Source organism: Coccomyxa subellipsoidea (genome assembly GCF_000258705.1).
Source record: "Coccomyxa subellipsoidea C-169, whole genome shotgun sequence".
Classification (NCBI taxonomy): Eukaryota; Viridiplantae; Chlorophyta; class Trebouxiophyceae; family Coccomyxaceae; genus Coccomyxa; species Coccomyxa subellipsoidea.
The window spans coordinates 2,300,685-2,322,970 of NW_005178036.1; the positions used below are offsets into that span (position 1 = coordinate 2,300,685).

Genomic DNA, 22,286 nt, shown 5'->3' on the forward strand with positions numbered 1-22,286 from the left:
AGAGCTTTGCGCCTTCGGCTGCCTTGCTAACCTGCCCATAGCCCCTTCCAAACATGTGCTTGTAAGTGTGAAGGATATCGAATCTTGCTGCGAATCTTGTGCATTCGTGTTGTCCAAATTCATCTCAGCTGTCTTCTTGAGATTGTTTTGCAAGTTTGACAGTGGTCAGCTTACGTGATGGTGCAAAAAGTGAGAGTCAGCGAGAGTCATGATTGTGCGTGCTTCTTGCAATCAATGTAATCCGGCTTCTCACCGTACCATGATTAGCTCAATAATGCCAATCCAAACCTGAGATGCCGATCTTAGAGAACCCCAAAGTTACTGATAGACACTCTCTGCAATGCTCCTTTTGTACAAAAGAGGCAACTGCAATGCTGGAAACGAGACAGTGTTGATCAGCACTCCGCATTATGGCGTAATGAAGGGGATAAACCACGGTAAATTCTGGGAAACGCTTTACAGGCATGTTCAAGATTTGTGCCTCCTCAGCTGAAGGGTGATACAAATCAGCCTGAGCCCCATCAGGATCCTCTGGAGGACTGCCAAAAGGAATATCAAGCTCCAGAGATGTAACCCCAGATGCCGCCCTTGCCCTTCTGCTCTGCCTCCTTGGCCACTTTCCTGCAGACACCCACACGCCCAGCTCTCAACCTCCCAACACTCAAGCTGGGTAGACTTCTGCACCCTACTGTCTCATTGCCATCCATGATATGATTCCTCCAGGGCAGACCCGCACATGCCAAAAACATGCTGCAGATGATGTTATCTATCAGCGGGAAAAAATAAACAAGAAAATGCCGGAGACAGACATCAGGTGTACAGTGCTTTGACAATGTGTGAGGCTTTCCCAGATGCAGTGCGTGCAGAGTGAAGTCTGACGGTTTCACCTGTAGTGGCTGAGCTCCTTTTCCAGCTCAGAGGTGGTCTGCAGCTTCTTCTGGGCCTCAGCCAGCTCAACCTCCAGCCTGAAGATCTTGCTCGACTGCGCGTCAGCCTCCTTTGCAGCAGCCTCCAGCCTCTGCAATAGAGCACACACTTGCCACTGGCATGAGCTATTGCAGAGCCAGACCATTACATTGCATGCAAAGGCACCTAACAAGACAGAGCTCCCTAATCATTGGAGGTGGATAATCACACACATGCATGCAGCTGCAAACTGATTGGATTCAAGGCAGCATTGCACTGGAGAGCACAGATCCCTACATGCGTTGGAAGTCCTCAAGGCTGCGTCAGTCCTCAACCTCAAGCATAATGGAGGCAGGTGCAAGAGTTCTATTGTTTCAGGAAGAAGTGGCGCGCACTTTCTCGGCGTCGGCCAAAGCGGATTCTGCATCGGCGGCTGCAGTCTGTGCGGAAGCCAGCTCGCGTCGCATCAGCGCCAGCTCGGACGCAGCAGCTTCCTTGGCGGTGGCAGCTTCCCGGCGCGCCGCCGCAGCTTCCCCGTCACCGCCACTCGGCTTCGACACCTTTGATGTAAGGTGCCCAGAGTCCGACCTCCTTGCTGGACCTGCGCAACAACTCCCTCAGCCGACTTTAAAGGTTGATTATATCATTGTATACGGGCAGGTCGCTGCGGACAGCGAGACCTGACAACTAAATCCAGTGAAGAAGGGTTGTGAAGAGTCCAATAATGAAGTCCCAAGAATACCTGCAGTTTGAAGCAGTTATCATCTCAGTCAGGATGTCATTAGGCTGAGGCAAGTACTGCTTCAAGCAACAAGTACACTTGGAGAGCTTCTTATCAAAACCTTCTTTGTAGCTACTGTCGGCTCTCATACCATTTCACTATTTACAACCGCAGCTGTCCAACACATCTACTAAAAAAAATCTTTAAGTGTTTTTTTCTTCAAAGAGTCTACGTGCAAAAGTGCGAAGAGCGCATGGAATTGTGTCAGACCTGCATCGCCGTTGGCATCCGCCTTATGGCTCTTGGACTTGCCTCCCAGCGCCTGTTCAGGCTCAGCCTTGGCCCCTGAAGCTGACGCGGGCTCATCAGCAGCAGGGGCACTCTCAGGCGCTGCACACAATACAAAATGTCACAAGGCAGCATGATGACCTTGATATACCACCAGTCGGAAGATGCACTGGTGGAAGCCAGCACTGTCTCGTTCCTAATTCTCTCCACCTTGTAATGGACAACCAGAGCATATATGTGCAGATCATTCAACACAACGCGATCCAAAACACCTTTTACCTCTTCAGATAAGAAGTCACATGCGCAACAGGCACAGATTTCCACGAAATTGTAGACTTGCCATGAGGGCCATTTGTCAGAGGACCGCAGCTCTGCTGTTATTGTTTCAATCAGTAAAACAACATCCCCGTCAAATAGAAAATTTCCTTTGAATCCTTATTTCTGGTAGACCCGGCCCCTGGACACCCGATTAAGAGTGTCATTATCTCACATTGAAATAATCCAAAGGTATTTTGGTGCACACCCGGTCGGAAGACGTGCACGGAGCTGTGGTAGCGTCCGTTGTATCCGCCGTATGCCACGAGGGCACCGGGGCCGCGCGCGGCGACCAATGAAAGCCCCTCGCTCGCGATCGCGCTGCGTGGCTCGGCGGTTGCGACACTACTCCAGCGCAGCGGCCGCCCCGCGGCGAGGCCGGAGAGGTCGAGGCATGCGAGGTCGGCGCAGCCCGCGCTGTTGTTGCCGCCCCCCACCACGTACAGGCGGTCGCCCAGCATCGCCGCTGCATGGCCTGTTCGAATTCAAATTTGCAAATTGTAAGTTCAAAATGCGAGGCTTTGAACGTGTGCAAATTGTGTCTTGCTCACAGTGTCTGCCAGGATGGGATGCCCGGAGCACTAGGGCAAGCACAGAGGCGGTCGCCCAGCAGTGCCGCTGCATGGCCTGTTCAATTTTAAAACAGCAAGTCTAAACTCAAAATCGAAGCTATTGAACATGTGGATCCTGCCCAATTGCACCACGCACTGTCTGCCATGCATGGGATGGACGGAGCTATTGAGCAAGCGTACCGGCACTGTTCAACGCCTGACTGGGTCTGAATTGCACAATGGGTTTCAGATTTGTCCTCGAGACACTGAGTCCTCTGATAGCAGACACAGGCACAAAATGCATGGGATCCGGCAGCAGGGCATGGAAAAATGAAGCACAGAGGCATGGCCGGGGCCGCACCGGCGCGGGGCGTGGGAGGTACACCGTCGGTGGCGGGGCTGCTCCACTCGTTGGTCTTGGTGTCCAGCAGGCTCACGTCGTTGTAGCAGTGCGCCACACTGCCGCCGCCAAAAACCACCAGGAACCGGTTCTGCGCAGACACACATGTGCTCAGTTCTTTCTCATCTGATTGCGCTCAGCAAGACTTAGCCTTGAGACACAAATCCCCAGATCCCAAACACCGAAGTTGGCTTTTGCATTGGCAGAGAAGATGAATGTACAGTGAGACATGGACTCTTCTGTGAGCACAGAATTGCGCACTTGCCTCGACTTCAAAGGTCTTTTAAGGGTGTTCTTCTGCACATTAGGATGACAGAACAGTCACGAGAGGCCCCTGTACAATCGCATCAGACTGTACACGAGGATGTGTCTAGCTCACCACAATGGGTTGCGAATGTCCGACAAACCCACCTTGTAGGCGACGGCAGTGTGCGCCGAGCGCGCGGCTGGCGGGAGGCCGGTGGTGTCTGCGCGCACCCACGCCATGGCCGCCAGGTCAAGGATGACTAATTCACCCAGGGGCCGCCTCGAGGAGTCCTCCCCGCCAAAGATGAACACGCTGCTGCCGATGATGGTGGCCTGCAATTGACCACAAAACTCATGCTCACATGGCAAAGCGCTGTGCGTTATGAGCTCACCCTGAATGCATGCTACCATGGGAGAGGATATGCTAGTGTTGCTCAGCTGGGCAAAAGGCAGGCTAAGCCTCTGTGCATGATGGCCATTCTGCCTGCATGCCCCCGTCCAAGGTCTGGTAAAAGACAACTCCTTCAAAACATTTCTGCAAGGTCTGCGTACCTAGCTGGTGGTTATTCTCTGAGCAAGGGTGAGCGTCTGGATCCGTAGGAGTTTCTTTTGCATGCGATGATTTTTGAAGCCTTCTAAACAATTGGGGGGAAAAAGCGGGGTGTGCGCACCGAGTGGCCGCCCCTGGAGGTGGGGGGCGCTCCTGACGGCTCCAACAGTGCCCAGGTGGTGGCCTGCGTGTCAAACGCGCTCACCTGCAGATCCTTCCTCGCATCCTTCGCCTGCAGTTTCAGAACAATATCAGTCGCCGAGGACATTCTTTGTAATATTCTGAACACATCTGTACTTCTTAGGCCTCACGCACTTCCTGTTACTGACCTCAAACACACCTCCACACAGTTGAAAACAAGCTTAAACAAGCTGTACAGATTCTTCCACATGAACGTGTCAACTGGAACAGTGCTCCATCGGCCCCGGATAACTCTATGGTGACCAGGGAATTCCTTTCTCCATTGCCCATGCAAGTGAGAATAACTCTAAAGGAATATAGCATCCCAGCTACATACAGAATTTTATGCGGTATGCACCCTCATATGGCCCCTCGAGCACCCTTAAGCAGTAAATTTTGAAAATAAAAAGAAACCAGTGTCCTGGCTGCATGCAGCGTACAAGGGGGTATGCAGCACCTTCATGTGGCCCCCGAGCACGAGCAGCTTGCTGCCCCAGGCGACCATGGCATGGCCGGCACACGGCGGCAGCGGCTGCGGCACCGGCGCCAAAATAGCGGCCGCATCCCCGTTCTGTGAGGGCGTTGGCGGCGCTGACTTGGCCGGGCCGCTGACTGGACTCCACGTCATTGTGTCCAGCGCCAAGATCCACACGTCCCCCAGGTAGCGCCCGCCTGTGAAATTGTTCACTCATTTGATAAAAAGTCCAGCACATATTGTGCAGATGTGCATGCTAATAAATTGTGCCCTATGCTGCAGGATTGTCAGGGAGAGTCGAATGCAGACCAATCCATTCTGATGCTCAGGCTGCACACTGATCAAATCAGACAAATGTCAAATTCTACATTTTTCATTGCAACCATTACATGGAAGTTCCCGTGTCAGGAAATTCATCGAGATCCATTTGACACCTAGGAATTCACCCATCCATGCGTGCTCATGAATCGAACAATGGAGCAGTGCATTTCCAATCTTGCATGATTGTTTGCAAGGCCGCGCACCGCAGTTGCCGCCCAGGACGTACAGGTTTGGCCCGACGGTGGCGGCCGCATGCTCGTAGCGCGGCGGGGGGCGCTTGGGCCCCTCAACAAAGGGGGTGGACCAGACCCCCAGTGGGGCGGCATCCAGGGCCGGGCTGGCAAAGTAGGCCCCCCCGTCTGAGTCCCCCCCGTTCTCCTCTGCCGCCAGTAGCGACAGCTTGTGCTTGTGCGCCTTGGCCAGCGCCCACCAGTCCGGCTGTGCCACATCAGCGGATGAGTCAGTGAATGAGTCAGTGGATGAGTCATCAAATGAGTCGATGAGTGAGATGAGTCGTCAGATGCATTGAGATGATTCGTCAGATGCATTAACGAAGATGGACGGTGAGGTCCAAACTTCTGATTGACGACTTCTTTTGGCAGGGCCTCTCAGCTGCTGGAACACATCTAATTGGGCCATGCACGAGACATGCATCAGTAGGTCAAAGGCTGCTTCAGGAGCCTTGCTTGCGGGAGGATAGCAGCATACCTTCGTGAACTTTTCGAGCTACGCTGACAGTCACCACTGGACATTTCGAAGGATAAAAGAGGCGCACCTGCTCTTGCTCAATGAGCTTCACATACAGGCGCATGGCCTCCACAGACGACATGTTGCCCAACTGGTTCCAGCTCTCCCACTTTGCGCTCTCCACCACATTCCATCCCCACGGCTTGGCCTCTGTGCATGGGCCCACTGTGGCCTGCTGGTGCAGCGCAAAGAGCGCCAGGCGAAGCTCATCTGGCACTGGCTTTGTACCTGCAGCCAATGGCGTCGTTTTGCTTGGATCTTGACAATGTATTGGTGGATTTGGTAGTACTTGAACCTCAGATGAAGATGCCAGCTCGCTAGAAGACCCTGAGAACCCTCCTAGCAAGAAAGCTTGAGCACGGCAATGTCCCAAAGTCGACATTTGCTGTCACATCACTGTGTCAGTGGCCCCTGGTCAGCAATTAGGGAACACAGCTGAGAGTCGTACCAGGAACAGAGTTCACGATGAAGTTCACAGCTGCGTGGAAACGGTCTGGGTATGGCAGTGTGCATGCATCTTGTGAATTGCTAGCCTGCAAGAATCAACAGCTATTTAAAAATGCAGCTTTCCGTTCGATTGCACTTCATCAAGTTCATCAGGACAAGCGACGAACTGGTGCCTCCCTCGATAAACCCAATCAAGACAAATCAAAACCAGATACTACAACAGTTTTCATTGCAGCTCTAACGCACCGACATGATGCCCAATAGACCTTCTCTTTCTGCTCAAACCTCGGATTTCTTACTTACGAGGCCTCGATGCAGCATTAAAACCACCGAATATTGATGCGAGACCACATGCACGCTACTTCAATTGTCTTAAAAGGAGTATTCATATGAACCAGAATTGCGCTTGTTGAAAATGATTGAAAAAGAAGAAAAATTTCGCTTCGGACATTCGCGCCATCCACGTTATCGCGAGGCGTTCCTGACAAAGCAGCCAGCAGAACAATACACGCAATTTTCAGTAGACATCTGCCATCACTGGGAGAACATTGGGAGAATGGTGGTGAATCTGTGCATGTGTGATGCGGACAGCTGAAGCCCTGCTCAGAAGACACTAGTGCTTTGTTTGGGGATCAGGTCTGATGCCAGGTGATTGTTCTGCAAAGTTCTCATGGAGCAGCATTTGGAAAGCCGTTCATATCAAAAATGCTGGCGGTTTTGACCGAAGTGAAAGGCACAGCCTTACCATACCTTCAGGAAGCAACATGGCGGTCTTCTTTTCTGCAGGTGATCAAAGGATGCATTAAATTTCATAACTGACAGCCCGGTCAACATGGCAAAGAAAAACAAAGATGCCAAAGAGGCGAGCCCTTCTGGATCCGACAGTGGTTCAGGTTCTAGTTCGTCTGGGTCCTCATCTTCAGGGACAAGTTCCGGAAGTTCCTCGTCAGATTCAGCATCTAGGTGAGTCAAGAAAGGGAAATTTGATGATCTTAACCTCATAGCGCATGGGAACTCAACTGTTGACAAACCTGTTGAGTAGTGGGACAGGCACACAAGCCCTTGTCTGGCTGTCATCCGCTACAATGTCTGTAGAATAATTTCTTAACATGATCAGTCATACGTTTTGATCATTGCCAGATGTGTGAACGTTCTTGGGTGTGCAGGAGCCCGTCTCCTGCTCCCCAGTCTAAAGCCAAAGCAAAGGCAAATGATTGGGATGAGGAGGCAGCAGACCTGCCGCCACCGCCAAAGCGCAGCGAGGCAGCAGCTGAGAAGGGGGTAGGCAAGGGGAAGGATGCTGATGAGGCGATGCCAGATGCTATGCTAAAGGCTAAGTCCAAAGCAGCAGAGCCAAGGGACGTTGACAAGGATGCTGCACCAAAGGTGTGCCAACTCTGTGCAGACTCACAAAAACAGCTGATTTTGACATGAACCTGACTTGAGATTGCAGGTTTACTCTTAATCGATCTAAATGTGACAAGCTCAACATGAATCAAGCTCCAGAAACAGCAGGCCGCTTTGTGAACGCATAGAGCAGCAAGGTGCGGCCACTGCATGATTCAAATCATCATTCAAGTGTGACTCTGACTGCAGGCGAATGGCCGGGCAACAAGTCCTGTCACGACACGGCTGCATGTGGGTCACTTGACAAGGAATGTGACAGAGGATCACATCAAGGAGATCTTCTCCACCTTCGGCGCCATCAAGTCTGTGGAGCTGTCAGTCGACAAGGTATGTCCTCACTGCCTCATTTCTACCTTCTAGTGTCCTGCAGATTAAGCAATGCAACATGCTTTGCATTCACAGTTCCCTTGAAAAAGTGTTCAGAGAGGGCCATTGAGCAAGCAGCTGTGAAACAGCAGCTCCTATTACAGTCAGCAGAATGGGTTTGTAAGCTCCGGTGATGAGACGATTATGCTAAGATACCTCGCAAGAGGAATGATCCTACTTTTCCGCTTATTGTCTGAGGAGCTTTTGTCTGTACCTGCTTAGTAGTCAATCTGCTGTATTACATGTGGCCTAATGAATGAGATGATTACACAGATTTCTTAGAGTGGACCATTGAGCAAACAGCACTGATGCAGCAGCTCTTTTCATAGTCAGCGGTGTGCCTAGCATGGGTTTGGAAGCTCTGGTGATGTGACGATTATGCTAAGATACCTTGCAAGAGGGATGATCCTACTTTTCCGCTTATTGTCTGAGGAGCTTTCTGCCTGCACCTGCTTGTTAAATATTTCTTTCACACCATGCCAGCTAGCACAAACCACATTGTGTCAGCTGTACTGGAATAGCCTTCATTCTTGGGCACTCTAGAGGTGTGCCAGAAAATAACTGCTAGAATATATACAGTAGTATAGCAGAGTCACGTGAACCAAGGGATTGCAACGCAGGTGGTGAATCTTCCTAGGGGTTTTGCATATGTGGAGTACAAGGACCGGGATGAGGCCGAGAAGGCGCGTGTGCATATGGACGGCGGCCAGCTGGACGGGAACGTTCTCAGGTGCTTCATCTGAGCTGCGGACACCAACCTTTATAAGTTTTGTGATACCAATTAACCTCCTCACTGGAGCTTATTTGTTTGTCACGGGGATGTCAGGAACTGATTCTGCATGTATCTTAGCGGGGACTTGCTGATTTGGAAACTGTGCAGTGCAAACATCAGCAGGAACGTGCTGTCTTTGTCACCTGGCCCAACATTGCTCGTTGGAAGCGGACATTGCCAATTGACCAGCATTATGTGCCTTGTTGCAATACCTGTTCCTGGTCGCAAGCCTGAGGTCTGCTGCAAACAAGGCTTCATAAATTGACTCTATTCTGTGGGGGACTGTGCAGCGTGCAATTTGTGCTGGTGCCGCGCAAGCGCACGCCGCCGCCGGCGCCGCTGCCAGGGCCGCCGCCAAAGCGGCCGGCCTCGCCGCGGCGGGACCGGGAACGCGGCGCAGACCGGGACCGCCCGCGCCGCGACGACGACCGCCGCCCGGAGCGGCCGCGGCCGCAGCGGCTGCCGTCGCCGCCCCGCCGTCGGGGGGCCTCCCCTCTCCCCTACAGACGCCAGGCCTCCCCGCCTCGGGGCCGCCGGTGCGCGCACAGCCCATCTCATACAGTTTTGCCTCTTCATTGAGAAAAATTAGGTGGGGGATGTTGCCGTCCCACAAGGAGAGTAAGACACATGGGTGATGTGTAAAATGTGTTGGATCTCCCTCTGGCACTTCGAGTGGAATTGAATTGTTCTTATGAGGGTGCCAGGCACTTTGTGATAAAGTGGTAGGTAAAAGGCACGACGATGGGCTCGCCGCTTGCCAGGCCAGAGTCCTCCAGGAGCTCTGCCGTACTTAGTATGGTGTTGTTGAGAGAGGGAGGGTGGAAGGTAGTAATTATGCAACAACAGGGGTGATGACGTATCTTGCGCACACCATGCAGGCCGCCATCGCCGCCGCGCCGCAGGCCGAGCCCGGGCCGCCGCAGGGGGGCCTCCCCCCCGCGGAGGCGCCGGTCCCCCACGCCCCCGCGCCGCAGGCGGCCCCCCTCGCCACCGCCGCGCCGCCGCTCGTCCCCCGGCCGCCGCCGCACCCGCTCACCTCCAGCCAAGGTAATCCTCTGCCACGGCATCTCTCTATATACTGACTGCCCACAAGACCAGTGAGCCTCAGGTGGCTTTTTACAGGTCTCTGAATGTGTTAATAATGAAATATACGACCTGTACACTGCACAACATCATTACTGGCAGCCTACCTGGACAACATCTGTGCTCCATGTCCAGGAGTGTTTGTTACATCGGGTATTTCGGTGGCATTCACAGGGGAGCAAGAGCACGCATACAGCATGCCTGCAAGGCAGGAGCTCGGGGGTCCTGGCTTGTGTTCTGGAAGTTGTTTTGGCAACAGAATGCAGTGCGCTGAGATGCTTCGTCGTGCACAGCAGGCTGCGAGGTCACCGCCACCAAGGCGGCCAGCGCGCGGCGAGGACTCCTCCACTTCTGGGTCGTCATCGTCCGGGGCCTCCAGCCGGTCTGGCAGCCCATCCAACAGTTCAAAGAGCGATTAGGCGCCAGGGCACGCTGAGCCTCTATGTTGGAGGCTCGCCATGGCTGGAGGATGCTTTGAAGCTGGCCAAGGACATGAAAGTCCCACAGTCCAGCTTGATGCTGGTTGCCTCCCTAGCAGCATTGCTTTCTGTCACCTTCCAGTGAGGGAACCACATGGAAAGGGATAATCGAGATCAGGAAGGCTGCTAGCACTGCCGAATTGGATCATCGTATCAGAAGAACACACTGATGCAAGTGCAGAACGATTGATTTTCGTCCGGGTGCATTTGGGCGATGTGACAACAAGACGCGGCTCCTGAAGCTCTGATGCAACAATGCAGATGCAAATGCAGAGTGGAAATTGGTGCTTTTTGAGGAGATTTTGAGAGCTAATTTTGATTGTAAATTTGCAAATTTTCAGCCAGATGCTTGCCTTTCTCGATCAGGCATACTTGTTGAGACATATCCATGCTTTGTCATAGCACTCAAACCTGCGATCAACCTTACAGCTGCAAAATGGTATTGCTGCAACATTCACATAAGACCAGCTGCACGCCTAGCCTACACATAGTAAAACGGTGCTGGCTGCAAATACGGGCTGGCAACCACAGCCGGGCCCAGGGGCATCTGGGCTGGCATGTAATTGTGAGCCGGACTATACCCCTGCACCACCAGGCTGTTCCCCTGCCTCAACGTGGCCATGCCAGTCGTGGGGGCACTTCCTGCATGTTCTTGCGGCTCATTGCAGTCGCACCCCTCAAACATGGGGCGGCTGCAGTTTGGGCACTCCTCCAATATCCTGGTCCGCCCCTGCTTGGTGCATACAATAACGATTTGGCGCGCACTCACACATGCAGCATTTTCTGTACAGCCTTCTTCCCGTCACAGGCAAAGTAGCCATGCAACTCCATAGCAGCATGCATGCAGACAGGACGGCCTGTTAGATTTCACGATGCAGTGCATTGGCTTTGATGAGTGAGTACTACTGTATTAGTTGTTGCCAGAAGTGGGCAAGCGGGTGTGTGTGTGTGCTCACCGCTGCCTCCTTGAATCCATCCCACCCATTGCCATCCATGGCGTCATTGGACAGGGCATCGGCAACCTTGTTGCTATCCCTGCTCACCCCGAATCACTAGAATGCTCAGTAAATGACAGGAGAAAGAGAGAACACTTCGGCTTGAAACATTCTGATTGGATCTTTCTTTTCCCTCAATCTTGAGGCAAGTGTTGGCCCCTGAGCGGAGCTGGCATGAGCTTACAAGGTCGATGCCAAGAGTAGGACAGCTGAGCGCAGCAGGTATGAGCTTTGTTAGTCGACGGTGAAAGAGGGCAGGCCATTGGGGATGCACCTGTACACATGCCGGAGGGAGAACTCATCAAAGCGCTGCTTAAGAGAGACCACTTTTCTGTGCAGAGGCTGCAGCCCTGGATTCCTGACCTGCCACCGCCCGTTCACCTGTCCACCCATATTCACACATGGTGTGAGTGGCGTCCTTATGGAGGAGAACCCTCCTGGCTTCTTACTTGATGCTGCCGGGCATCTTATCTCTGCAGTCTTTTGGGCAGCCAAACTCATTGGCTCGAGGGAATGCTACCTATTGCGCAGAGGATACAACTCTGCTGAGTGAAGAGTATCAGGTAGGGGCTGCATCCTACTGACATCACAAGGCTCGGGAGGAGTGCAGCCGTCTCGATGTTGTCAGCCGATGATGCAGCACCTATGACCGTAGAGATGGGCGGACTCCCTCCCGGAAGAGGCAATATTTCCCAGTCGTTTGATGAGGGCTACAGAGAATTTTCGTCAGAGCAGGAATGAGGAGCACCTGTTCCACAACAAGCTTGGAGTCCCCAAGGCACTTGATGCGCTTTGCTCCGCATGCCAGTGCAGCCTCTAAGCCTCGCAGCAACCCCGTGTACTCTGCCACATTGTTTGTCGCGCGTCCCAGCCACTCGCACACTCTTCCTACCTGCAAAAGAATCAACATCTCCCTCTTGAGATCATATCAATCGCCATGCCAGGAATCTCTCCCTATGCCCAGATATTGCTGTTGTTGCAACCTTTTGGGTATGAGCTCTATAATGTCGGCTGCAGTCTCAGATGTCACAGTGGCTCAGGAAAATTGAATCGTGAAGGGTTCAAGAAGCCAATGGAGGTTTACAAAAACTCACCTCCTCCCCGGTTTCATCATGCACCAACACTGCACCAGCACCGGCTGGCCCAGGGTTGCCCCTGGCGCCACCATCGAATTCCTGCACAAGCCACTCGCAGCCTTGAATGGCAACCTTTGACTATTGTGCACAATAACAGAGACATCGGGGAATACTTCTCAGGATAAGATCAGAATTGCCTGAGGGTATTGTCCTGGACTGTGCGATGCATTGCTTACCAGCCTGTATAGGTGTCCAGGGTGGCAGAGCATGCAGTCTGGGCAGTGTGGCTGCTCCTCTTCACTTTTGTTTGAGGGCTCCTGGCCACTGCTGAAGGCAACAGCAGCTGTGCTGTACTGGTATGGCAGCTGCGCCGGCTGAGACAGGCTGTACTCTTGCAGGAGTGCGCCTTGCCATGCAGGCCCAGCTGCATGTTTTCGCTTGGTCTGTGGCCTCGAGGATGGATGCAGGCTGTGCAATGCGGTGCCACCCTGCAGGTATGCCTGAGCTTCGGAGATCGATCCGAACCCCTTGAACTCTGCTCTAGAGAACCCACGAACCTGCGCAGCAGTCGTCCCAGCAAAATTTGTCAATATCATGGGATCTGTCTCACCGGAGTACAGGTGTGACAAGGCTATCTTCACCTCAACACTGCATGTTCGAGCGATCGCGATAAGTTTATCAAAGCTGAAACAATTAGTTATTCTCACGATGATATTCATGCAGAATAAGGTTCTCTAAGTAGGACAAGGTTGCCCGCCAGAGCCGCAGATGGAAGTGATTACGCACTTGGTCTTCACAATCAGGCCAGGACTGGTAAATGCCAGGAGTTCTGCCCACCCGTACAGCGTAGTAATTCTTGCCAGCCTTCTTACCCATGGCGCACGTCAGACTCGATCCAACTGAAGATGGCAGCAGACGCCTTATCAACAAGACGCCAGATTTCATGCACCTGGCTCATGTAATTAATGTTTGATTCTCCGAAAGATCTCAAAACAGAGATGTGGCCTGCATTTGACTTGAAATTCTGCTCCTTGGCGCGATCCAGATCCAACAAGTGCCCTGGGCCGGCTGGTTCATTCGAGAACTGCCCGCTTGGGCAGGGATTGACAGAAGACGATTGTGGCTTTCTAGATGAGGATCACATGTGAGCTAAGTTTTGTTTAGTCTCTGAATCACGCAATGATTCATTGCAGGAGTTGAAAAGGTCGAGGCATAGACAACTCTTTTGATTCTCGTTGCTGGCTTCTATGCCTCCGGAAGCAGGATCCTGAGCCGAACTGGTGAAACGAACGCAGAAATAGTGCATTTCGAGGAACTCTGGCATCATCGATAGTGTCAGCAATTTTCGTGCTCAGTCCATTAATAACTAAGTTGGCGGATGTTCATGTCATGGTCACTGTCTCGTAGACAATAGCCTTGTCGTTCCAAAGTGTCCATTCTCATTTTGTTACTAGGAGCACAGCGGACACTTCGGCCTGCTTGCCCCAGCAACAAACTGGTCACAAGTAAAGCCTATACACAAGATGCTCAAATTCTAACACACCAGCTCTCATGCACCTTGCTAGATGTCCTGTGCTTGCACGAATGGACACGATTGAGCAGTCGTATGTGTAATCGTCACGGTGATATCAGTTTCCAGGACTTGCGATCGATTTGCCTTTGGCGGGGCACATCAAAACCCCCTGGCTGAGGTTGACCTGAAGGGAGGAACATCAAGATTTTGGGTTGCCAAAGCAGGCAACAGCTCCGAACAACGAACACGACGTTGCATGGCTGTCCTCGCTTGTAAACAAACAAGAGGTCCGTGAATTTTGCCAGCGAGCAGCACAAGCTTTAGAAAATGGCTTCCGCACCCGTACGAATCAAAGCCCGTCAGGGCTTATCAGCAGGCGGAACAGGGCCCCTCACTGCGACAGCGCACTCAACTTCGTCGCAAGTCAGCGCCAAGCAGAGCAGGAAGCCCGCCACAGGTCTTCGCGAGCACAGAAGTCTAGTATGTCTGGCGCATCCCAGCAGCTCCAAAACACCCGACCACGGCCACCTGCCTCGAGGAAACAGGGGTGGAGTTGCTGGGCCACTCCACGTCTATGCTCCAGCTAAGGAGGATGTGAGCTCCAGCAGCTCTGGCAGCAGCTCTGGCTCATCCAGGCAGTCACAGGTTGGCAACAATGCGGTGCCTGCCACCAGCCTGGCCATGGAGGCAGAGGGGCACGGCATCTCAGCCACAGTGACTTCATCAGAGATCTTGGCGCCAGTGCAGGCAGACATGAATCAGTTGACAGTGAACCTGAAGTCAGTAGTGGGAGAGCGTAGCGATCTTTTAAAAGCTGCAGCAGATCAGATATTTGGGGGCGGAGGGAAGAAGCTAAGGCCAGCAATCGTGTTCATGGTCTCCCGCGCTACTGCACAGCTAGGTGGATTGAGGTGCGCTGCAGCGACCACCTCGCATCTATTGGGAGATTATGATTCTTAGTCTCCTCTCTTGCAAGGCATCGAGCTTCCAAATGTGCTGTCATCAGTGCACAGTCAGTGACCAGCCTTGAATCCTGGAACATCCTCTGATCTCAGCGCTGTGCAGGGACATCACGGAGAAGCACAGGCGGCTAGCAGAGATCACAGAGATGATCCACACAGCCAGCCTCATGCACGATGACGTGGTGGATGAGAGCCCAGTGCGGAGAGGTGCGCTGCACTGCACTGCACCAATTGTGTGCAGCTACCTTTTAGCCAGCCACATGCAGCTTGCTAAGATCAACATTGAATTGACCCAGCCTGGTGATTGTCAGCACTTGAGTACCCAAGCAGTTGCATGGGACACGTCTCTGCTTCACTCGCGATGGGTGTTTGGCGACAGCTGATCATGAGCAGTGGCTGAAGGCTTCTCAATGGCTTGTGCAGGAAAGATGACGGTGAACAGCAGGTTTGGTACCAAGGTGGCTGTGTTGGCGGGGGACTTCCTCTTTGCACAGAGCTCGTGGTTCCTTGCTAACTTGGACAACCTGGAGGTGAGCTTAATGCTCTAGAAGGCAGTGCATTTGTGCTTATTCCTCACACAAGGCTATGTGGAGTGCAATTTTTTTGGCCATCAGAGCCTGCTTCATTTTCTTCTGTCGAAGGATAGCATTGTTGCATACTGCTGCCAGCAGAGTTGCTGCCCTCTGTTGCCAGGAACTTGCAGCAGCTGTGATGTTGCCCAGCAATATTGGCAGCACGTCGTGTTGGGCAGGCCAGTGTCTGACTATCTGAACATTCCATCAGTGCTGCATCAGAGTCTTACAATTTGTTTGCCATTTCTGCGGAGCATAGGTGGAGTAGGTGAACGTTCTGTAGGAAAAGGAGATACAGAATGGTGGCGTTCATCATCTAGCATCTGCTAATATGCGCGTTACTGGCATGTGCGCGCAGGTGATTAAGCTGATCAGCCAGGTGATTGCAGATTTTGCCAGCGGCGAGATCAGCCAGCAGGAGTACCAATTTGACACAGAACTCACGCTTCAGCAGTACCTTGACAAGTCTTTCTACAAGACGGCCACACTCATAGCCGCCTCGTGCAAGTCCGCAGCTGCCTTCAGCAACGTGTCTGTTGAGGTGCGAGCATCCACCCGTTGAGAGTACTTCTGCTCTCTAGGAGCGTGGAAGTGCGACCAACCTCCTCGCAAGAATTATACTGCTGTACCTTTGGTTTGGTTGATTTGGGAGCACTCTGAAGAACGGGCGCTGCAGCTGTGCCTGCATTGTGTATCATGCAGGAGCTGTGAATGAAGAACTGTCAAACAAGATTTTGCTTATTGCGTCGTCAGCTTTTGGGTAGCAGTGTGATTGGGGACAGAACTGCCATTCCTGAATAGTTCCGGCTGAAGGTTGAGTCGTGTGTGTGCAGGTGAAGAATGCAATGTTTGAGTATGGGCGGCATCTGGGGCTGGCCTTCCAGGTGGTGGATGACATCCTGGACTTTACCACCCACGCCGACCTGCTGGGCAAGCCGCAGGTGAGCACATTCTGTATACGGTATGAGAATTATTGTTCTGAGAAGTGGGCGGTAATCCAATCTACTGGCTCGCAATTTGCATGCTACTCTAAGACCGCACAAGGAGGGCTGTGAGTGGATGCTGCTCCAACTTCACTGTGCGCAGGTTGTCTCGTGACCCACTTTGTGCGGCCTGCAATAGCTCTGCAGGTGGACAGCTATCCTATATCGCTGGACAGAAATATTGAGAAATTGTTCCAGTGCAGCTAGCACTGTGAGATGGAAGAATGTGGGAGAGAATACCGACTTGAATGCCCATGCGCGCAGGGTCAGGACCTGGCGAGCGGCAACCTGACAGCGCCGGCGGTGTATGCGCTGGCGCACCCGACGCACGGCCCCGAGCTGGAGGCGTTGGTGCAGCGCGAGTTTGACGGCGGTGCCTCCCTCCCGCGCGCGCTCGAACTGGTGTACCTCGGCGGCGGCATCCAGGCAGCGCGCCGTCTCGCGCGCCAGGAGGCCGACCTGGTGAGTCACCCTTGGGTTGTCAGTCAGTGAAATGAGCATTACTAAGCTTTCAACGCTGGTTGGCCATTCAAAGGCGCAGGCTTGCCTTGGCACTGATCCCTCTTTACCTGCCTGGGAATCTATCAGGCTCTGCTTTGTGGTGGGAGCCCATCCAAAGCTGTTGTATTAGTGCCAAGGGGCCGACCTGATCAACGCGCCTTAATCATGCTGGGGGCTGCTGGTTTTGGGCTGCCCTGTGAAGCAGGAGGTAGTTGTAACGACCAGCTTTCCTGATGCCTGCTGTGACCTAGTGCAGCCTCTCTCATGCGCAAAGCAATATGCCTTTCCTCCTGACCTTATTTCCTAGGATGGTGGACCTCAATTGATCTGCTCGACCAGTGCAAGTTTTGCGTTTGTGAGAGGTATGCTGGACAGATGCTGCAATGCCCGTGCTGAGATTTTTAAATGCAAGAGTGCCGATCTTTTGTGCAGGCGCTGGAGTCTCTGCAGTGCCTGCCCTCCTCGCCAGCAAAGACCTCCCTGGAAAAGATGGTGGACTATGTCCTGGACCGTCTCTACTGAGCTCCCGGCAGCTGCATGCGTGCAGCAGAAAGAATAAAAGCGTGCGTGATTGCTGAGGCTTGAACTGGCGCGCAACCGCTTGCCTGATTTTGCTGAAGAGCAGATGCTGACTTGGCAGGTCTATGTTCTGCATTGATGGCTATTCGTGGGAGAGCGAGAGCGGGACAAGTTTTGAGAGTTAGAAAGGTATGGGTATGAGCCCAATTTGTTACACCATGTGAAGCTCGTTGAGCACAGATGTGAATTGGCGGACACTTAATTCATGGAAGGATGACACTGTTGACCACGTATGGACGAGAGCCATGTTGCAATTTTAAGACTTGGAGGGAAGGAGAGAATTATTGCTGGCTCCTCATGGCTGTCAGGAGCATCGGGGCCTCGCACGGGGTCACAGAACAAGGGATCATTCTGGCAGCCTTGAGAGGCTATATGCCCTTGTGATGGCCCCTCATTGACAGTGTGACCAGCGACATTGCCATGTCATGAGAGTAAGATACAGCCCTTTTCTGATCTGACTTAGGAGGCTTCGCATTGGGCAGTCTAGACATCCTCGCAGGGCAGAGCGCTTCAGGAAGTAGGTTTTGTAGATATATTGCTGTTGGGTCTCTAGGCTCATAGGAGGGGTTGCAACACATCAATAAAAGGGGCGCCGCACATCATAGTTTCCATATCAAATAAAGTGAGTCTGATCTGAAACATGCTCATCCTTTTGCATGCAGTGTGGGCTTGCTCCTTGACAGCACTTGTCCCTTGTACACGCTGTAACGGACTGTAAAGACATGTCAACGCATCTACAGCCTGTCATAATCTTTATTACAAGAGACCTACTTTCAAAACAGGTCTCTTGCGTTTTACCAGCTCCATGCATGCACAAATGCCATTTTTTGAATGCCTGCTGAGGGTGATGTGCCAAAGCTTTCATCCATTTTCATCAAAGTTCATCAAGTTCGCAAAGTGGGCACTAATGCCACGCACAGAATGTGCCAGAATGTGCAATGCATTGCAGAAAATTGTAGGTTTCGTGCAACAAAAATGTGACAATGGAAACAAAAAAAGTCAGACACAAAAGCAACGCGGACGTTGCTCCTGTGTCTCGGGTAGCATGCTGCTACCAAAACACTCAAGATCAAATCACAGATTGAGACGATGCCGCCCATTGAGAGCCTAGAACCACACATCCCCACGCGGCCGATGTACAAACTTGCGCTCAGCCCATGACCCCAACACCTGCTTCTTCACGCATCCATCCTGCACATGAAAATCTGTCTCAGCCTCTATGCTCTGTGCACTTCTCTGAAAGCAGCTGCATTGCAATTAGGAAATATAGCTAATGTCCAAAATGTGCATCGCAATAAAGGGGCCTAGGCAAGGAAAGACGGCAAGCAAAGGATGGACGGCGTCAGCTCTCTGTAAAAAGAGCCGGTGCAAGATCCCTTCACACACGAAGAAGCATCACATTGTTATGCAGAACACAGCATATGGGGACGCCTATTACACCTGGCAGAGGCAGTTTTTTCGATAACCTTTTGAACGCAATTCTCACCTGGCCAGGCAACTCTGCAGATGGCAGCGGCTCGGGGCAGGTCCTGGTGCGAAGCAAATGACCCCACCGCGGCCGCAGGAGCCCCGGCTGCGCCGCATGGCGGCCGAGTGGGGAGCAACCAGCGCACACAACATGGCAGGCGCCGTCCTCAGTTCCCACGTTGATCTCGACAGCCACGCAGGGCTCGCTCGCGCAGCCGATGCTCCTCCTGCGCTGCCGGTCAAGCAGAGGCGAGATGATTGGGAACGGGAACGGGTGGCAGCTGGCCGGGGAAGCTACCCGGCTGCCCGCACCGGCTGCCCGGCCGGGCAACGACTCAAGCCACCTGTGCACGGCGCGGTGCTCCTGCTGGTGCGACCGTTTGGAGCACAGCGGCGGCGGCGCCGGGCTGCACGGCGTGGACGACGGCGCGGTGTCGGACAACGACCGGACGAGGCTGCCGGAGGAGCCGTCCCTGCCGGCCGGGGAGCTCGCAAGCAGCGATACGGCGAAGGCTGTGCGGCCAGGGGCCGGCGCGCTGGCCGCCACCGACAACCGGCTTGACCGCGCTGCGGCCGCGACTGCGGGCGCGGCGTGCGGCTGCCACCGCGCCGGGATCGGCTGCGGTGCGCGCTCGTCGTCGGCTGCGGCGGCGGCCAGCAGCGGCGGCTGCGCGCCGGCGGAGGCCGAAAGCCAGAAGGCCGGGCGGCCGGGAATTCGCGGCGGGAGGCCCTGCATGCTCGGACGGCCCGGGCTATCGCAGCGGCTTTCCGTCTGAGACGTCGCCCTGCCACAACGCATGAATGCCTTAAATTTCCGAGAGCATATGTGTTCTTTTTATGCTGTTTCGATTGCTGTTTCAGAGCTGCAGCATTGGCACTGAGATGAAGCACACCTGCTGCTGTCTCGCAGCTGCATGCTTAGCAAGGACATCGGCCGGCGCCTCTGCTCGGACGAGCGCTGTGCGGCGGCTGCTGCGAATGCTGACGTCAGCGCCGAGGGCCGACGCTGCGGATGTTCGCACTCTCTGTCTTCCTGTGGTTTCGTTTGCATCTCCTGGGAATAAGTCCGCGTGGGTGCCCTGCAATTATCAGCTCTAGTTCAACCTCTTGGCCTCTTGCCATAGAGCAAATTGGGTTCCATGTTTTTGACACGACAAACTGCCCTTGGCTACTACAAGTGGACAACTCTTCTTATATGGCAGAGCCGTCTGCTCATTTGTTAGCTAGGACCGCTGAAGGGGCAGGGCATAGTTGAATAGCAATCGTGCAAAGTGTCAAAGCCTCACCTAAAAGCTGACGTGGCGCTGCCAGAGACTGCCAGAACATAATTAGAGGGGACCCTGCCGTGGAACGAGGAAAGGTCGCGCATGCCCGGCAGGCAGAGCGTGATGCTGGCGTCTGATAGCGATCCAGACGGTGACGTGGCAAGGCTGACGCCACTGAGCACCTAAACAGGAACAGATGCATGTTCAGCCCTCGCTCCCCCAGGGAACTTGATTGGTCGACCTCATCTACTTTCCAGGGTTGCGTGTCACTTGTGATGATTGTGTGTGGGATGCACCAGGCTTCCACGCAACATTGCCTCTGCAAATTAGAATGACAGTGGCATCCTATTTTGACCTCCACACCTGCAGACCTGGCAATGACACTCTTGAAGCATGCTTGGCACACCCATCACAGGTCTCACCATAAAAAAAACTACAGCTTCAAGTCGACAGATGTGGCCAGACCTGTGCGGGCGGCGAGGACGGCCGCTCGGCCGCGGGCGGCCTGAAAGCAGGGCGGCTGTTGCGCGGCGACGCCTCGGAGGCAGAAGCCTCGGAGTGGGAGAGGAGGCGGTCCGAGAGGGGTGTGTTGGGGCTGCTAGAGGAGTGCTTGCCTCCCAGTGGGCCGCCCTGGTCTGCAGGGGAGTCCCTGGCGGACGCGCAGCCACCTGTGATCAACCCAGTCAGCTGGTGCGTCAGTAATCTACAGGAGAACCAGAGGAGATTATTGGCATGAGACTTCCCTGCCCCTCGCCCATAAGTAAGCTCTGTGCGGTGTTTCAGTAAGAAGCTCAATGCTGCACAAAAGGCTTAATAGAAGTGGATCTATCGCTGCTGAGTCAAGAGGAAACCAGCTGTGCAGAGGGGTCTTGCAAAATAACCTAGCTAAAGATTGATGTTCACACATCCCCATGGCGAAGACCCTGACCATGATGGCTTGAAGAAAAACGGTGAAGGAGGTGAATCATGCTTGCCTTCTAGAGTGCGGTGGCCCAGATTTGCCATTGGTGTGCTGCGTCGCCGCCTGCTGTGTCTTCTAGACTCCTGCCGCAAGTACTCTCCGGCTTCTGATTGCCGTGCACCCAGCCTTGATGCCGTGGGCACGGCAGACGATTTGTGCTGCTCGTTGACGAGTGACTGCTCGAGACCAAACCTGCAAAAGAGTACACAGGATGGAGTTGATGAGAGTGAAATGTGCAATACTCCAATGCTGGAGGCACTTGCAGAAAAGGATCCACACCACGCTAACTTCAGAGTGTTAAGTTTCAGCAGCTCTTGGATTGGACGGCTTGCTCCATAGCACTGAGATGGTATGGCCGTTGCCCAGCACGTAGGATAAGTTGCTGAGTAGGCTCCACCATCCGATAAGGAAGAAAGTGACGGAGAACTGTGAGCGCCTTCAAGGGGTCTTGCCTAAGCCTAAAGACAGATTTTGTCGGGCCACCACATCGAGAGACTGGAGAACTCCGTCTTTCAATCTCGCAGCACAACCAGCGTCATTCAAAACGCTTTCGAGCACCAGCAGCCAGTGCAGCGATCACATCACTCCCATAACGCCCACATTGACAAAGAAGTCCCATCTAGAAGGCTTCACGTCACGAATAAGTCTGCTCTTCTCTCAGCCCGATCTCCCCGTGGGCCCACGTGAAAACAAGCACTTGAGCGGAAAGTGACTCCTCGCCTCCTTCACGGTCACTTTTGTTGCCACTCACTTTCGCATAGAACACACGAAAGTGCTGTGACATGAAGAGCCACGGAAAGCTGCGCCGACTTCCTGCCGTCACGGCTGCTAGACACCTGCCGACAAAAACAAGGAAAACGTGACAAGCCCGGGCCCATACCAGGCGCTCTCGAGCAGTCCCATGACATCGCTACGCTCCTCCTCAATTGTCACAACGTCCGGGTGGTTCATTGTATGCAAGGTGTGCGGCGGCCTGGTGAAAGGATGTCTCCTCTCCTCAGTTGGAGGCCTTTTTGGATTGCCACACCTCTGATCCTTCACCTCTATTCTACCAAGGTGTATCTTCCCTTCAAGAATTTTCTTCATTCATATTCCTTTTTCATCGCTAGACTGCTTGCTGGCCAAAATGGAAAAAGATACCCCGACGTCACTGTTGGG

General features: G+C 53.4%; 4 protein-coding genes across 4 annotated transcripts; 2 read left to right on the plus strand and 2 right to left on the minus strand.

The window, feature by feature from the left end:
• Positions 1-883: 883 nt before the first annotated feature.
• On the minus strand, positions 884-6,534 carry COCSUDRAFT_29014 (galactose oxidase; the record flags this gene model as incomplete). Its single annotated transcript, XM_005648271.1, has 10 exons — positions 6,394-6,534; positions 6,149-6,233; positions 5,729-5,928; positions 5,157-5,391; positions 4,615-4,829; positions 4,099-4,209; positions 3,593-3,760; positions 3,143-3,272; positions 2,458-2,705; positions 884-937 (listed from the first exon to the last, which is right to left on the minus strand). The coding sequence occupies exons 1-10, from the start codon at positions 6,397-6,399 to the stop codon at positions 884-886; spliced, it is 1,452 nt and encodes a 483-aa protein (XP_005648328.1). The 5' UTR covers positions 6,400-6,534.
• A 153-nt stretch (positions 6,535-6,687) lies between these two features.
• Positions 6,688-10,211, plus strand: COCSUDRAFT_66096 (hypothetical protein; the record flags this gene model as incomplete). Its single annotated transcript, XM_005648272.1, has 8 exons — positions 6,688-6,795; positions 6,934-7,110; positions 7,314-7,533; positions 7,744-7,881; positions 8,541-8,650; positions 8,983-9,228; positions 9,504-9,739; positions 10,072-10,211. Exons 2-8 carry the CDS (start codon positions 6,980-6,982, stop codon positions 10,209-10,211), a joined length of 1,221 nt encoding a protein of 406 aa, XP_005648329.1. The 5' UTR covers positions 6,688-6,795; positions 6,934-6,979.
• Positions 10,212-14,519: 4,308 nt separating this feature from the next.
• COCSUDRAFT_15266 (Solanesyl diphosphate synthase) lies at positions 14,520-17,378 on the plus strand (the record flags this gene model as incomplete). The annotated part of the gene is made up of 7 exons (XM_005648273.1): positions 14,520-14,749; positions 14,904-15,007; positions 15,224-15,330; positions 15,731-15,913; positions 16,206-16,313; positions 16,620-16,817; positions 17,289-17,378. 7 exons carry the CDS (start codon positions 14,520-14,522, stop codon positions 17,376-17,378), a joined length of 1,020 nt encoding a protein of 339 aa, XP_005648330.1.
• A 1,164-nt stretch (positions 17,379-18,542) lies between these two features.
• On the minus strand, positions 18,543-22,079 carry COCSUDRAFT_63310 (hypothetical protein; the record flags this gene model as incomplete). Its single annotated transcript, XM_005648274.1, has 7 exons — positions 18,543-18,626; positions 18,922-19,687; positions 19,796-19,981; positions 20,201-20,349; positions 20,633-20,835; positions 21,250-21,320; positions 22,009-22,079. The coding sequence occupies 7 exons, from the start codon at positions 22,077-22,079 to the stop codon at positions 18,543-18,545; spliced, it is 1,530 nt and encodes a 509-aa protein (XP_005648331.1).
• Positions 22,080-22,286: the final 207 nt, after the last annotated feature.